The sequence below is a fragment of the Pecten maximus genome, chromosome 4, assembly GCF_902652985.1.
Source record: "Pecten maximus chromosome 4, xPecMax1.1, whole genome shotgun sequence".
NCBI lineage: Eukaryota > Metazoa > Mollusca > Bivalvia > Pectinida > Pectinidae > Pecten > Pecten maximus.
Window position 1 is genome coordinate 50,869,700 of NC_047018.1, and position 15,903 is coordinate 50,885,602.

A 15,903-nucleotide genomic window follows, 5' to 3' on the forward strand; every position below is an offset into this window, starting at 1 on the left:
TTATCGCTATTTCTGAGAAAGAACTGAAGGGATCTTTCTCAAATTTCATATGTAGGTTCCCCTTGGTGCCTATTGATGCATATTGCATTTTAAGACCAACAGAAAACAACAAGGCTGACAGGCAGCCATCTTGGATTTTGACACTTGAGGTTTGTTATCGCTATTACTGAGAAAGTACTGAAGGGATCTTTCTCAAATTTCATATGTAGGTTCCCCTTGGTGCCTAGTTATGCATATTGCATTTTGAGACCAATTGGAAAACAACATGGCCGACAGGCAGCCATCTTTAATTTTGACAATTGAAGATCTTTATCGCTATTTCTCAGAAAGTACAGAAGGGATCTTTCTCAAATTTTATATATAGCTTCCCCTTGTTTGAAAAGTACTAGAGGGATGTTTCTCAATTGACACATATTAGTAAAAGGAAGGGGAAAATAGAGAAAAGATCGATCTGACATGGAACCTTTAAAGATCGTTCAATGGTGGGCTGCCAAGATCCCTCTGGTTCATATCTAATATGGTCAGATCTTAAAGTAGGGACTTTTAATACAAACTGAAACTAGTAAATACAAAATAGCGTTCAAGTAAATAGCTGATATTATTGAATGTATGATAGATTAGATTACTTCCTGACTGCAGATATCAATAATGATTGTCTCAGTATGTCGACGTTTTGTTTCGTAACAGCCAACACTGATCATTTCCAGGATCGGCAGTTCCTTCATCTTGTAATCATGTACAAAGTAATGGATGTTTCGATATTTTAGTTGTATTGCTTTGTAGTGAAAATGTTAGTTACTTTAGGCACGGTTGGTAGATATGTCACGCAATAAATTTAAAAGAAAATGTATCCCATTTGTTTTTATTTGTTTTGTCATCTATTTTTAATTAATATGTTGGAGCTACTACAGAAGGGAAATAAACTCTACGTGAGTAACATCCTGAAAATAGAATAGAGGAAACTCCCTGAGAATTTAAACATAAACAGGGACACATACCATTTCTCTTCTCACCCGATTATTTTTCTATACACCAATATGAAATGGTACTAAAACATCTAAATGAATGGTAAAAAATTTTTTTAGAATGTTTTGTATGCGTTTGAAATGTGACGTGAATTGATACAGGAGATTATATGCATATGCCATAATAGCATATGCATTAACTACCAAAATAGTCGGATATCGCAAATGAAATAAAGAGGGTAAAATTTGTAAAACACATAGAACGAAGAACAATTATCATATTAGAATTTCAGTTCAGTTAAGATCATTTATCACATCTTCAAGGCAAGGAAAAATACAGTCAAACCTGCTCTAACGGCCACCTTATATAAGCGATCACCTCCGTTAAGCGGCCAGTCTGTGGTTTGCCCGATGGAATACACTATATAATGAACCTTGAATAAGCGGTCACCTGTATTACACTGCGATTTTGTCCGGAATGTTTTGTTTACGATAAACACCTAATCTGGATTCCGACGTGAAAACATGTGATGATCATACCGAACAAATTGACTGGGATCGTCCTTTAGCTAATGTTCTAGATGACCTCAAAACTGCTGAAAATGACCCTGATGATTAGGATAATTCTGTTGATGAGGAGGATGATGATACAACTTGTGAACTAACTTAACTTACAGTGATGTTAAACAAAAACTGACTGAAATTAAATCATTTTATTGCCAGAAAGGTCACACCGAAATGTTTACAGCTATTATGAAAGCTGATGCTGAACATGAAAAAACTATATGTGCAATGTACAAGCAAGCAAACTACAATTGGAGATTTCTTTAAGAAACAATAAATTCATCAAAACTTTGATCTTTGTTAGTTTTCATTTCAAAATACACTGTTCAAGGTATGTTGTTATCAATATTAAAATACATGTATGAATAAGTGCATTATAATATGCTAATTCAATAAACTGTTGAAAAAAGAATTAGGCATGAGGTCGTTTCTGGCCAACTTGATTTAGGCAGCCACCTGTCTTAAGCAACCAATATATGTCGGTCCTTTGTGTGGCCGCTTATTACAGGTTTGACAGTACTATGATTAGATACGTTAAACTATAGTTAACTTCAAGTTATGAAATATCAACAAATACTTTGTTTATTGCAGGTAACATCGCCGTAAATAAAACAACAGAACAAAGTAGTGACCAGGGGAGCGGTAACTATTTTGCCAGTAGAGCTGTGGATGACTGTTTGAAAACAAATCTAGATGATCTTTGCTGTACACATACGGATGGGGGTCACAAAACGGCCTGGTGGCGTGTTGATCTGGGAGGGTTTATGACAATAACTAGTATCACAATATACTACAGAGGTGAGTGAAATATTTCAACCAGAACTGTTTTGGTCCTAGGATGTAGTTATCTTTATTATGTAAGCCTCATTCTAACACGATTCGCGTGTTTTGATTGGTTACGGACCGTGTTCTAATCTGCGATAAAACCATGATCTATCGTGTTAAGCCACGCCCAGTTATAATCAAAACAATATGGCGTCAAGTTCGACTCGTAGCGAAATTCAACACTCCGCACCATTTACGATTGATGACCCATGAGATTGGATCGAAAGTGAAGAAATCGAAAAGAATGAATTAACTGAATAAATCAAACAAAAATCGTTAACATCATGCTTACCGTCATTTATTGATTGAAACGTTCATTTCATCCGTGTGTAGGCATCAAGCCAAGTAAAATCAGAAATGAAATGGAACAAGTGCACACAACTTTACATAACGGTTGAGCCTGTGGAAACACATTAACACTGACTTTGTCAAAAATCACATGTCGTTATGCATACTGCAGAGTAAATCCAAATATGTCGTTTAATCTTCCGTAACAGGACTTTTACAACAATCCATATACACCGCTTTGTCAAGATACAGATCGAACTCTCGCCAGTATTGGCGTGTCAAATTGACCGACTTTGAAAGCTTCTTTCTGATTTCGCCACAGTATGACACGTCACTAGCGGAGTTCACAGAGTACTTAATAGCGTACTTGTAGAGATGTAAAACAATGTTTCTAAATACATTCGATAGTAAACGTGTTAGATCGGTCTCGAGTTCAAACCAAATTTCATGTTCTAATCGCCAGTATAGCCACTCAAAATAATGTACTATCCCCTAATTATACCATTTTAAACAATATACTAACTTTATTAGGTTTGGTTGGTTTATTTTGTTTAACGTCCTATTAACAGCTAAGGTCATTTAAGGACGGCCTCCCGTGCCTGCGACATGCATGCGTGTGGTGAGTGCGGATGTGTGGTTTTTTTTTGGTTTTGTTTTTATGCTACGGTATGTTCGTGTTGAGTCTCCTTGTGATAGGCCTGAACTTTTGCCGTTTTATAGTGCTACCTCACTGAAGCATACTGCCGAAGACATCAGCAGGACCCATCCGGTCACATTATACTGACAACGGGCGAACCAGTCGTCCTACTCCAAATATGCTGAGCGCTAAGCAGGAGTAGCAACTACCATTTTTTAAGACTCTTGTATGTCTCGGCCTGGGGACAGAACCCAAAGCCTTCCTCACAGCGGCGAACGCTCAACTAAAGGCCAAAAGTTAGGCATTGTCAAGGGAGACATTAAGAACAAGAAAGTTGTTCAGAGAAAAGATAAGATCCAAAATTTAGTCGCCTCATACGATCTTGCAATGGGTGTAGCAGGTACAATTCTTATGCCCTACCTGCAGGGCAGAACTTTCCTAGGAAAATACTGAATTGCTACCACTAACACATAGATAACATTTGTATTGTGAAAATAGAAGAATAATAAATTATATTCCTATAAATTATTGATTGTGAAATAGAATGTGTCTAACGGTGTTTTGTATGGTAACTAGAATGTAAGCAACAGTGTATTATATAGGGCAGTATAATGTATCTAACAATGTATTGCGCCAGTGGGTTTTTTTCTTTATCGGATTTTCTGTTTGATTGTGACTTTTTCATACTTGTTTAGAATATTTGAAAGCAAGTGAAATGTGGAGTTGACCATGGTGCCCATATTTCCCTTTGTCCTGATACATGTTTATGTTAGTTCTTCCAGTATATCAATACATTCTTTATACACTGAACATAATTTGAAATTCAAAACAAAATGTACAATATGTATTTCTCGAAAGAAATTTATATTCATGATTCACTGTTTAGAGCGGTTAAAGCGACCGTTACATTTTCTTTAAACAATACAACACACTATTTCTTTCTGCGAAAGGGACGACTAACTAGACAGACGGACAGGCAACAGAAAAAAAGAGAGACAGACGGACAAAAAGACATGCTCCTTACTGCTGTAAAGATTATATACTGATCTTATATCTAGTGATTTCATCCAATGTGGAATATATACATAATTTTGATGAATATCGTTTGAACTTGATTATCAATTGACAATGTCTTTGGTCTGGCAGACGATCAAAGTTAACATTTTTTTATAATTTTTTTTTCTATTTTAAAGTCATATTGTACAAAACTTATACATGTATAATCACTTAACACACATATACAGTATTACAAATTAATGTCCATATTTTTACAATTGCACTCCCATTCACTCATAGAGTACATATTTATTCCTACATACACACACATATCCTCGCATACAACATTTTATAACTTATTTATTGTATCAATATTCATATACATGTATGCATTTATTGTTTCATTTACACCCATGCATACATACTAGTATATCCACTCTCACACTGAAACATAACATATTTAGTGAAGCGAAGAGGGGGAGGGGGAGAAGGCAAAATAGTAGATAGAAATCAAGGAGAATAGTTCCGGTTAATTTGAATACATATAGTAAATTATGTATTTCTGTTGAGAGATGGAAATCAAAAGATAAGAGTTTCCATTAGGATAGAGATGTGGGGAGTAACATTGACAAGGGCATAGCTTTAGTTACAAAAAAAAAATATAATAATGTGTGACAAAATACACATGTAGCTATACAATGCATATTTAACAATTATTAATTGATTAGTATCAATTGATAATTGATACTTAGAGGTTATCTTAATTGAATTTAGTTAGTATATTGTGGTGGGGGAAATGTGTTAATGTATCATATATATATTTCAAATATTGAGCTATAGTTAGGTTACCGTTGGACAGAGAGAGGGCCAGTTAATAGAGATACAATTGTATGTGAAATTGGCCGTTAATTATATTCAGATTAAAGTATTTAGGAATGGTCGCTTAGGTACATCAATCTCAATATTCCGTGGTCAGTAGCGACAGGGTAATGATGTTAATAATGAAATTGTTTATTGTATTATTGATTCGGCGAAGTTTGGGGCAAATATTAATAACTTATAATGACTTTAATTGGTCAAGAATTGAATAATTTGTAACAATTAAGACATGTGATTCTGTCTCTGTTCCCATGGGGTTTAGGGGATAAAATAGGCAGCCAACACACGGCTAGAGAGACGAGATTTCACCCGGCAATGCGTGCGGACACTCGTACAGGAGGGTGCACCATTATGTACATATCTATGTAGACACTATGTTTAGGGAGTGATGTCTGAGACTGACTATGTTTACACAAAGGTAATTAAATACTATACGATCACATATTGACGTTGTCGATGTTATTGTGTAACACGTGTTTGTTAACTGTCAGCAATTAGGTTTGGCTATTGAATAAAAAAAAAAAAAAACCATTAAATCCATTTACACCAAGTATTCGTGAATTTTGCTTTGAAAAAATCGTTTCGACCGTTTGATATGAATTTCAGCGTATTGTAGTATTATTTTATGTTGTTTGCCAATGCATTGACATTTAAGGATTTATTAAGATACCTCGTTTTGTAAATGCACTGTTTGATAATAAGAATTTCTATACTATAAACTGTCGCTATATTGCCAGTGTTTGTGAGTCCAAAAAGAAAAGATTGTTTATTTATTTCAAAGGGAATATAGAGCGCATCTATAATTAATTCAAAATTCTGTAATAAATTTTGCACTTCCTAGCATTCCAACATCAAGTGAATTATTATCTTTCAGTGTTACAGAATGTGCTCATAGGATTATATACTATACCATATCAAAATAAAAAGATAATTTAAGAGTTAGTGGTGAGAATATAATGAGATATCCGATACTGAAGCCATTGAAGTTTAGTATTTTGTGTTATTTTATGTACTATGTAATAAGCCATGCTCTTTCAGCAAATAAGAGCTGTTCATTTCATTTTTATTTGCCTGTAGCAACAGTGTCTGTTTTATTGAAAACATTATTAAAGAGTTTTGAATCACTAATACTTGAGAGAAAAACACTGTATATTAGAAGGTAGCAAAGGGCGAATAACTGGTTGGATATTTTGGGGTAGAGGGTCTGGCAGACTTATCTGAACTGCAGATATTAATCCTTGGACCCGACGAAAATTTGTATGTAATTGATATTTTTGTGAAAGTTCTTCAAATGGATAAAATGTAGTCCTCTGAACTCTTTACAAGGTCTGCAATGTATGTATTCCTGATTTATACCATGATGTGTAGAAAACAGGTTTACCAGCAACAGTTATGTCCTTATTATCCCAAATACACTTAGTCAAAAAAGAATTTTGTTGGAGTTCTTTAATTTCCTTAATCAATTTATACCAGGCATGAAAAACATCCTTCCAAAATGTATTTGTACATAATTTACTGCAGTGAGATATATATTCCTCAACAATATTTAATAGAAGATCCACATCAAAATTATCTTTTAAGATATATATCCATTTCCTGTCAGTTTTGCAGTCTTCTGACCCGCCCCAATTTAAGAGAGTTTATAAAAGCATATAAATTTAAAAATCTTAAAACCTCCTTTACAATGGTCTTGAACAACAATGCTTCTTTTAACTTTGTCAGTGTTACTATCTTATAAAAAAATCGAAAAGTAATGAATTTATTTCTGTTATTACCTTTTCACTTGGGTTAGTAAGAGATATAAATAAGTGGTTAAATTGGGATATCATTAATGACTTGATAATGTGGATATCTTTTTTGATGATGTTTTAATTAAACTTTAAAATTTTACTATTTTCTTATCAAAATTCATTTAAGGGATGTGTTCTTGGTTCGCATCAAATTCAATACCAAGATCAAATTTAACATAATTAAAATATCGTTTGAAATTGAGTGTGAATTGACAATGTATTTTTGTCTAAAAGACGATCAAATTTAACATAATCTGATACTTTAAAACCCTAAAATTGTATCTAAATGTGCTACATTTTAAAGTGATGGGCACCAGATAAGGAAATGTACAGCAATATAGTCAGAATGTACAAATGTACTCTAAGAAATCAATTTTGTCTGCTCGATTTCTCTACCCTCGTCCGTCGTTATGTGGGTTCACACCTGACCACTCGCTCGTTTATCAAAGTTTCAATACGTTCCGGGTACCATATACGTATTCATTGTGACGTTGGGAAGTTTCCAACATAACTCTTTCACTGCCAGTCATTATTTGTACGAGGACCAGTAACAACTTTCTGTCATAACTGATAACCAGTAGAGAACGGCGTGACGGGAACGTGATGTATCGAATAATACCAATCACCCTACCGAAGGTTATCGTTGTGACGCTGAGAAAATTGCTATCGGTGAACCAACGATGACTTCCAAAAACAAAAACCCAATTAAGATGTAAGATTGGGATTGATAACATTCGACTATTACATTGACATTATCATCCATGCCTTTACAAGTGGTTATCTACCTGCTGATTTATGTTTTCTTTCAAGATGGCTTTCAGGAGAGATTTGCAGGATACCAGCTTTTCGTATCTAATACAACCGACACACCAAAAGACGGTGTCCTCTGTTACGAGGACACTAGTAGTACTAGAGATGATGTACAGCTGGAGGTGACACACCAGTTCCTGCAAGTAGGTCGGTATGTAACCGTTTACAACCATAGAAACAACCCTAAAAGACACAACTGGTATCATGATGACGCTCTTCTCGAGTTATGTGAGGTACAGGTGTTTGGTGAGTAATGTTCTGTTTAATATTGGCTTAAATAACCACAATCCTTTCTTCATTTAAAAGGTATATTTCCCAATATGAAATGTTTATTTTCTAGCCCGAATCTGCTGTACATACCCACGTTACAGAGTTCATTATCAATTCAATCTAAATCATCCCCTCTGCCAGGGATAGAACCCAGGACAGCTAGCTTACTAAGCTTATGCTCAACCCATCGAACTACAGAGAACATATCACTTCTAGTTTTGTTGTCACATAGTGTCGTTACGTATACATCTGAGTGTATAATAAGCTTTATCAAAAATAAGCCGCTAACGTATACGCATGCGTAAATCAGGAGGTATATGTAAGGGAACATTCATAGGTTTGAATATATTTCACCGCTTTACGAGTTTCAAATGTTCAAAAGCAAATACTGATGAAACGTCGCTTTGGAAGGCTGATCCAGGTATTAACCTAGCTAAGCTTACAGGTGGTAGTATACCTTGTTACAGCCTGTCTGGTAAAACTTGTACTACCTTTTTATAGCATGTAGCAATTCCATATACAGACCAGAGTCTATAAGGTATACGCATACATATGAAGTAAATGTAATTAAATTGGCATAGGGACCCGATGCTCCGCCCCTCTCGTTATGCTGACTGACATATACGCTCGAGTCTATAATATACTCATTACTAGTAGTGTAATGTGCCGGGGATCAGTACCAAATTTACTTCTTGGTTTCCCCGATTTGTATTTTTTTTTAAATACAAAAATGTATTCTGAGTATGCCTTGCTCAAAGAATGAATATGAACATATGCACAATGGTAACTTATATCAAATATATGTAGAGCAAGGAAAATGTCTCTACCTATAGCTGCTCACTACCTCTAAACTTAACAACACTAAATATTTACAGCAAAGTATCGTCAACACTTACCAACACACCCACACACACCAGCTAGAACATATCGTTTCTCACAGTCGCAGTCAGACCAAGGTACCAGTGTTCAGAACAGAGCATGCGTTACAGCGTCTGCGCACTACAGCAGGATTCGTATGTTTTCTATACTACCGCTCAGCTACGTATACAGTTTGCTACCTCACTTCAACTCGTCGTTACCCGTACCTACTGATCTTTGTTGTTGTGTTGCTTATTCAGTAGTCAAAATCTGGTCTAACTAACAAGCTAGCAGATGCTTTATATACCTTCTGAGAGCCGTCTGTGTTCCCGCCGGAACACCGTCTTTGTCTATATTATGTTTGAATAGCATGCACGCTAATCACGCCATGCTACAAGATTGTTATTGATCGACACCGAGGTTGTATCGAAAAACGAAAAAACTTATGTACAAATAAAGAACTGGATAGGTTAAAACTTGTTTGTCACACCACCATGGAATATTGAGCCTAGCCGAAAAGAACTAACGTTCATACAGCAGTATTTGTCTTTTTCATTAAAAAAAATCTTTATGGACAGTTCAAAACTTTATTTTTTCATTTAATAGATCTTATCGGTGTTCCTGTCAGAACGTGAAGACGATTCCGATTCAAGCGCCTCTTGGTTTTAGTTTTAGAATTTTTCGTTTTCACGTATAAAATCTCTTGTCGTTCTTTGATTTTGGTCGTTCTTTTCTTCTTGTCAGTGTTGATATTCTTTTTGAAAAGAAAATTGCACCATCAATTTGTCAACGCAATTGCATTACATTTCATATCCATGATATCATAGCTAGATCGAGCATTTCTTTATACATAAATACATAGAAATGAATGTTGTATCCGTTTTAAAGCAATTGTAGAAGAAAAACAGCACTTGCACTTGTTGAACAATTTAGTTTATCGGTTTATAAATGCTTTAACTTTATGTGGTAGGGGATGAAAGTGGGGATTGAGGTGGGGCCAAGTTAATCAATGGTATCTGATATGTGGACATACGCCCCTTATACAAGTTACATTTTCATTTTGAGGTAAGTGACATTCTAATTTTAACGGATGGCATCCAATATTTTCTTTATCTCTCTCAACCAAGAGCTTTGAGCATGAGGTGAAATAACAATAAATATTACTCAAAAATTAAATAAGACATCATCTGTTAGAATCACGTATTGCTACTTTATGCGATATTTGTCATTTCATAACAAAATTCCTTCTGAAACTGCCCAGGACGTTGTCTTCGATGATCTGGAGGCTTATTTTCCTAGGTTTATGGCGATATTTGACCCGCCATGTACTCTGGATAAGGTGCTTTTTATGGAGTCAGTTACCTTCACGGTAAACGAATAATGGAATGTTTAAAGTAAAAATAGACTACAATTTTATAACGAAACTGGTGAAACACTTTTTTACGGTACTGTTGTTCACTTCCAATGAAATAGATATTCCACAAAGTAACCAGCAGTTACAATACAATAGGCATCGGTGCTATCACTGTATTCATACCCAAATTATCATAGATAATGAGTTACGTATTCGTCATGTCGTCATTTTTTTTTGGACAACGATGCGGAGACCTTCGGTATGATGGCCCGGATTGGTGACGGGATGCCACCTAACCCTCCTAGAAATTGCTACCTTTTAGGAGAAAAAACACGGCAAGAATAGCCGAACGTCGTAGAAAAATTGTTTTTCTCTGAATAAATCATCAAACGGTTATGTAAAGTTTTTTTCCGTAATCTTTGGAGATTTACTAACACATTAAAGATAATAAAATTTACCTTTCCGGAGAAGCCGCACATCCATACTTCAATTTAAATCAAACAAACCTTCGTGCAAACTTGATCCCATTGTACCGGAATATAGCGAGTTTTCATCAACTGTTTGAAATGGGGTCCGTATACACATATGCAAGCGTGGTTGTTACCTGTAAATGTCTTCCTAGTTTAAAATCATTAATGTTGATTTGCATGACTATGAAAAATAAAATAAAACATGTCTCAGATTCATACATTAATAAATATTCCGTAACATATACGTCCCGACATACGTAAGGGTATACGTAAGCAGCTTATTTTTGATAGCTCTAATGCTTAAACATAACAAAATATGATACTTAATGAGTCAGTGATGTATTTATAAATACCACTAAAATAGGACATGGGTAAAACAGCAGTAGGTATACCTGAAATCATACATTTGGGGTTTATTTGATAGGTGTGAAAATATGTTGGATTTTAACTATATTTTATATTGATCAGAATCATTTTAAGTCATTTTTTTTAATGTTTGCCAAGCCAGACTGTATTCATGTATTTCCAACCGTAACTAAAACTTAAAGTTAAGTTGCCACAATGTTCCTATTGTATTGTCGAAAAGGACACTAAAATTCAAATACAGCTATCCTGTCATCTGTCTGTCCACTATTTTGTTTACTTCCAAATATACAGTTATTTGCCACTGACTATTTGTTAACAACAATGTCATAATTGTTTCGAAATATAAGTGTCCCTAACTTGTACCTTATTAAAGATTTTAAATATTGAAAAAGGATTACATTATGCTATGTTTGTTATAGAATACAGTTTATCGGGGTATTATGGATGATGATCAGTTCAAAAACTATCTGGTTAAAAATGGAAATGAATTCACTTGTGAGTACTAACAATCTCTATTTCTTTTTTCCAACAGGATGTCAAGAAGGGAGATACGGTGACGGACACTGTAACAATCAGTGTCCAGTGGCGTGTTATGGTGGTAACTGTAACTCGCAAACAGGTGCCTGTTTCTGTAAGTTACCATTATTTATCTACATATGCAATACCAAAAAAGAAAATACAAATATGTCCGTTACACACTACTGAAATATTTATAATGCGCTACTTATGCTATGAACTTGCAACAAGAACGATTAATTGATGACTTGATTTATTAAAGGCACTTAGAATATGTAGATGTACAATCAGATCAATCTTTTTCTCGAAAATTTAGTTTCGTCTGAAATTAAGAATATTTCACGGATAGATCATTATGGTACCCGATATCTGATTACTTTATACTATTGGTTCCTTGATATAGATTTTTGTCATTCATTCATCTTTAATAGTACACATATATAGTACTAGTAAAGCCGGGAGAAACTAGATTAATAACTTCTGTTCCCTTCCAAACAAAGTCTAATTAAGTAGTAATTAAATAGACAATCCATCACAGGAAGCTGGCGAATCAAAAACCAATTATATGGTAGTTTGGAATGAGCAATCAAAATCAGGCAATTTAACTTAACCAGGTAAAGCCAATGTGTTTTCTGGCTAGAGGTATTTTATCAATGTGGCTATAAATGTCTTTGGCAAACTTAGATGAATTGACGTTAAGTACAATAGGGCATATGAACGATTTTCAAACTCACCTCACGCTATGCATTATCAGGAAATGTGATTATATATGGTATAACAGCATTGTCATTTAAGGGAACAACCAACCAATTTTTTTTATTAGGTGTTATATCAGACCCTAAACTTTTGTTATAAACCATAATTGTCATATTGAATTCAAGAATTTGAATGAAATACTCCAAAACGTTAACACTAAAGTCTATGGGAAAACAACTGGTTGGTTGGTCTCTATAGCGAGCTACCGCATATGACATTTTGTGCCATCCAGCGTCCCTGTAAACCAGATGATGGGACCGACTAGCACATTTTCGGATGGGATTCTCATCTTGGAGGAATTGTAGCAGAATTTAGAGAGGAATTGAGATTCAGGGGGGATATATAATGAAAATATGACCCATGTAGAGTTACATGGAGGACCATAGACGAGGGAAGATACGGACATACATTTTGTATTTCAACGGTAGCGGTATATAGCGTGACTCGGGGTCCGGTGGTATGTCTGGTTGTACTGCTGGCACTACCCCGGTTCAATGTATGGGTGCGTGTCTGGTTGTTCTGTTGTCACTACCCCGATTCGGTATTCGGTGATGTGTTTGGTTGTTCTGTTGTCACTACCCCAGTTCAGTGTTTGGTGATATATCTGGTTGTTTTGTTGTCACTAGCCCGGTTCCGTGTCCTGTGTCTGTGTTTCGACTCTTTTATCTAAATAATGGCTCTAATCCTGATTTTTTTCTCGCCCGGCCTTTTTTTCCTTCATTTTTTACAAAAAGTCCAGAAATTAGGGGGTGGAGGAGATAACATTGAATTATCTCCCCCTGATCTTTATCATATATCTTATTTGTTTATATTTCTGAGTAGCACGATATCTATACTCGGCTATTAACCAAAAGCCATCACTTTAAATTCAAAGCTAATCAAGATATTAAAATTAACATTTCAAAATTAATTCAATTTTAATGTCGTTTTCTCTTAAGAATTTCATCTCCGGTACCGATAGAAGAATTAACCTACCAGCCTTAGACTTGCAGTCAGGCACTGCATATTTTGATAGCATATCCTATGGTTCTATCCTGTTCCAGAAAAGTTATATTTGAAAAATGTGAAAGATGCTATAAAGGATAGTTTAATTATTATCTCGTGCAATATATGATTATGTTGATATCTGATTTTTTGCAGAACTGAAAGTGACAATCTCACAATAATTAGAAGGCGAAACATATATGAAAATACATTTCCGTTCTAATGCATGTCTGAATATGACAACCATCATGCAGTTATAAATGCAGAAAAGCAAAAAACAATTATCCATGTTTTGAAAGCCAGTTATATTCTTAATGTGACTTACAATCGTGTCATAGTGCAGAAACGTCTTTCAGATAGATTATCTCACGATGGTGAAACATATTTCGAATGGATTCCTTCTTTTAAGATTGCTTTACAGGAAGATATGGCAACCACAGTAGTGAACTATATTTCGAATAAAACTGTCTTTCTTTTCAGATTGCTTCACAGGAAAATATGGCGACAACTGTACCTCGAATTTTCCTAAGAATTGTAAAGACAATGTTTGTTTGAAGAACACTGGCATTTGTTTTGGTATTTTCTCATTTTATTCTGTTATTCCTTATGTTACAATTCAACGGTAAACGTAAAACACACTCTATGTATATATATGTATTTTGCACGCGCGAAATATTTTCAAATGTCTTGGACGTTGGTAACATAGAATTCCATCATAGAAATTGGCTTTGAACATGTCACGTTAGCCAACGCCAGCGGAAAGGGTTCATGGTTGTTATTTCAACTATTACCAAAAATACTAGTCTTACTGTATTTTCTAGTACTGTTTATATATTGGGTGATGTATTTGTATTCTTTGAGTCTTGGGAAAGGGGCGGATTGCTTCGACAATTTGAAATTTTTATTTCCATGCTGTTAGAATTACTCCTTTGCCCCATATCTATATACATGCTTTGCTTTAATCTATATTTTGTGAACAATATACACGGGCTGTCATTTATCAAAGACCTTATATAAAAATAAATTTCTTATTACGGTATTTGTTTAATACAGGAATAGGATAACGCGCCTGAATTAGTTCTTTTCTTCCCATTACGCTAAATCCGGCCACGCTAACTTCTGTTGTAGTAGTTATAAATGTACTGTGAATTCAGGCCTAGATTTATACTCATTATTCGTATAGGAATTGCACTTTCGTAGAAGTAGAGAATGTTACAGTATATGTTTGCCTATATAACAGCTTCTTCTTAAAGATGACATATAATTAAAACGAAAAAACACTTCAAGAACGGTTCAAGTCTATATTGATAGTAAAGACAGGATTCGACATTTTATAGCAATATGCTTCATCGATGATATTTTCGTTGCTACTACTTTTATACTAGGTTAATTATTTATGACAATAAAAATATGCGTTAAACAAAGTCAGATATGTGACAAATAACATTTACAAAAGTTCAGACTTTTGAACCAGTGTCAATATTAGAGATGGAATGTTAAAGGGTGTTTCAGTGAACGTATTCATATATAGTTCCGATGTAACGTTTTGTATAATCTCAATTTAACGCTTAAAACTAATAGATGAACTATTAGAAATTGTACAATTCATGTAAACAAAACAAATATGAATTTGTATCTGCAATCATGTTACCCTTATACTTTAACATTGATCTTGTTGAGTGAAAGTACAGTTGGTTGCATTTTTTTTCCATTTTGGAAGGTTTAATAAGACTTTTCAATCGAAATGGTCCTTGTTTTATATGGTCAATATAACTAATTCTTAAGTTTAATATCATAACCTATATCATGAACAGATGATTATTATATCAATATTTGCTGTCAGATTGTGTTCCTCAGAAGTACGGCATCAGATGTGAACAGAATTGTTCTACAAATTGCCTGAATAGTCTATGTAAGAAAGACAGTGGGAACTGTGAGGGTGAGAAACAGTTTCTAACTTTTTCATATTTAGAAGACAATATTTCTGTAAGGAATAAGATTATATTAAGGAGGAGGTTAATACTTTCTTCAAGAAGTATTTCCATTGATTACTTTAAATAGAAATAGGACTTTAAAGAATTAAAACCAGCTAACACATACAAACAAAAGTAGATTCAAAGACTCGGACTCGAAGGATACTATTAGGATGACAATCGTTATGTGTTAAAATGATACCATTGAGGAAATTACAAAATCGTTTAATGTGAATGGAACTGTCCTGGGAATTGTAAGACCAAGTGTGGAAAGGACACAGGACACAGTATAGGTGAAGCAAAGTTTATTACACCATCATTTATAATTATATAATGCTTCTTTACATGTCTGATTGTTCCGTTGTCACCACCCCAGTTCTCATTTTGAGAATGAGACTTAACAAGGATTTGAACTAAACTTGTATGGCGGGTAAAGCTTATTAGTAATCTCTCCCTTTCGGTTACGTTCCATGTAGAGATCGAGGTACACTTTTTATGTGGCAAATTGTCTGTTTTGTCATTGATTAAAAGTTATGCATGGTATATCTGATCGCCAAAGGAGTTTTTAATATTAAAACAAATGCATCGTCAGTATATGTATA

At 34.5% G+C, this 15,903-nt stretch overlaps 1 protein-coding gene across 1 annotated transcript; it reads left to right on the top strand.

Annotated features, from left to right (window-relative positions):
• Positions 1-7,705: 7,705 nt before the first annotated feature.
• LOC117326624 lies at positions 7,706-15,231 on the top strand. Its single transcript, XM_033883385.1, has 4 exons — positions 7,706-8,000; positions 11,605-11,703; positions 13,809-13,904; positions 15,143-15,231. The coding sequence occupies exons 1-4, from the start codon at positions 7,706-7,708 to the stop codon at positions 15,229-15,231; spliced, it is 579 nt and encodes a 192-aa protein (XP_033739276.1).
• Positions 15,232-15,903: the final 672 nt, after the last annotated feature.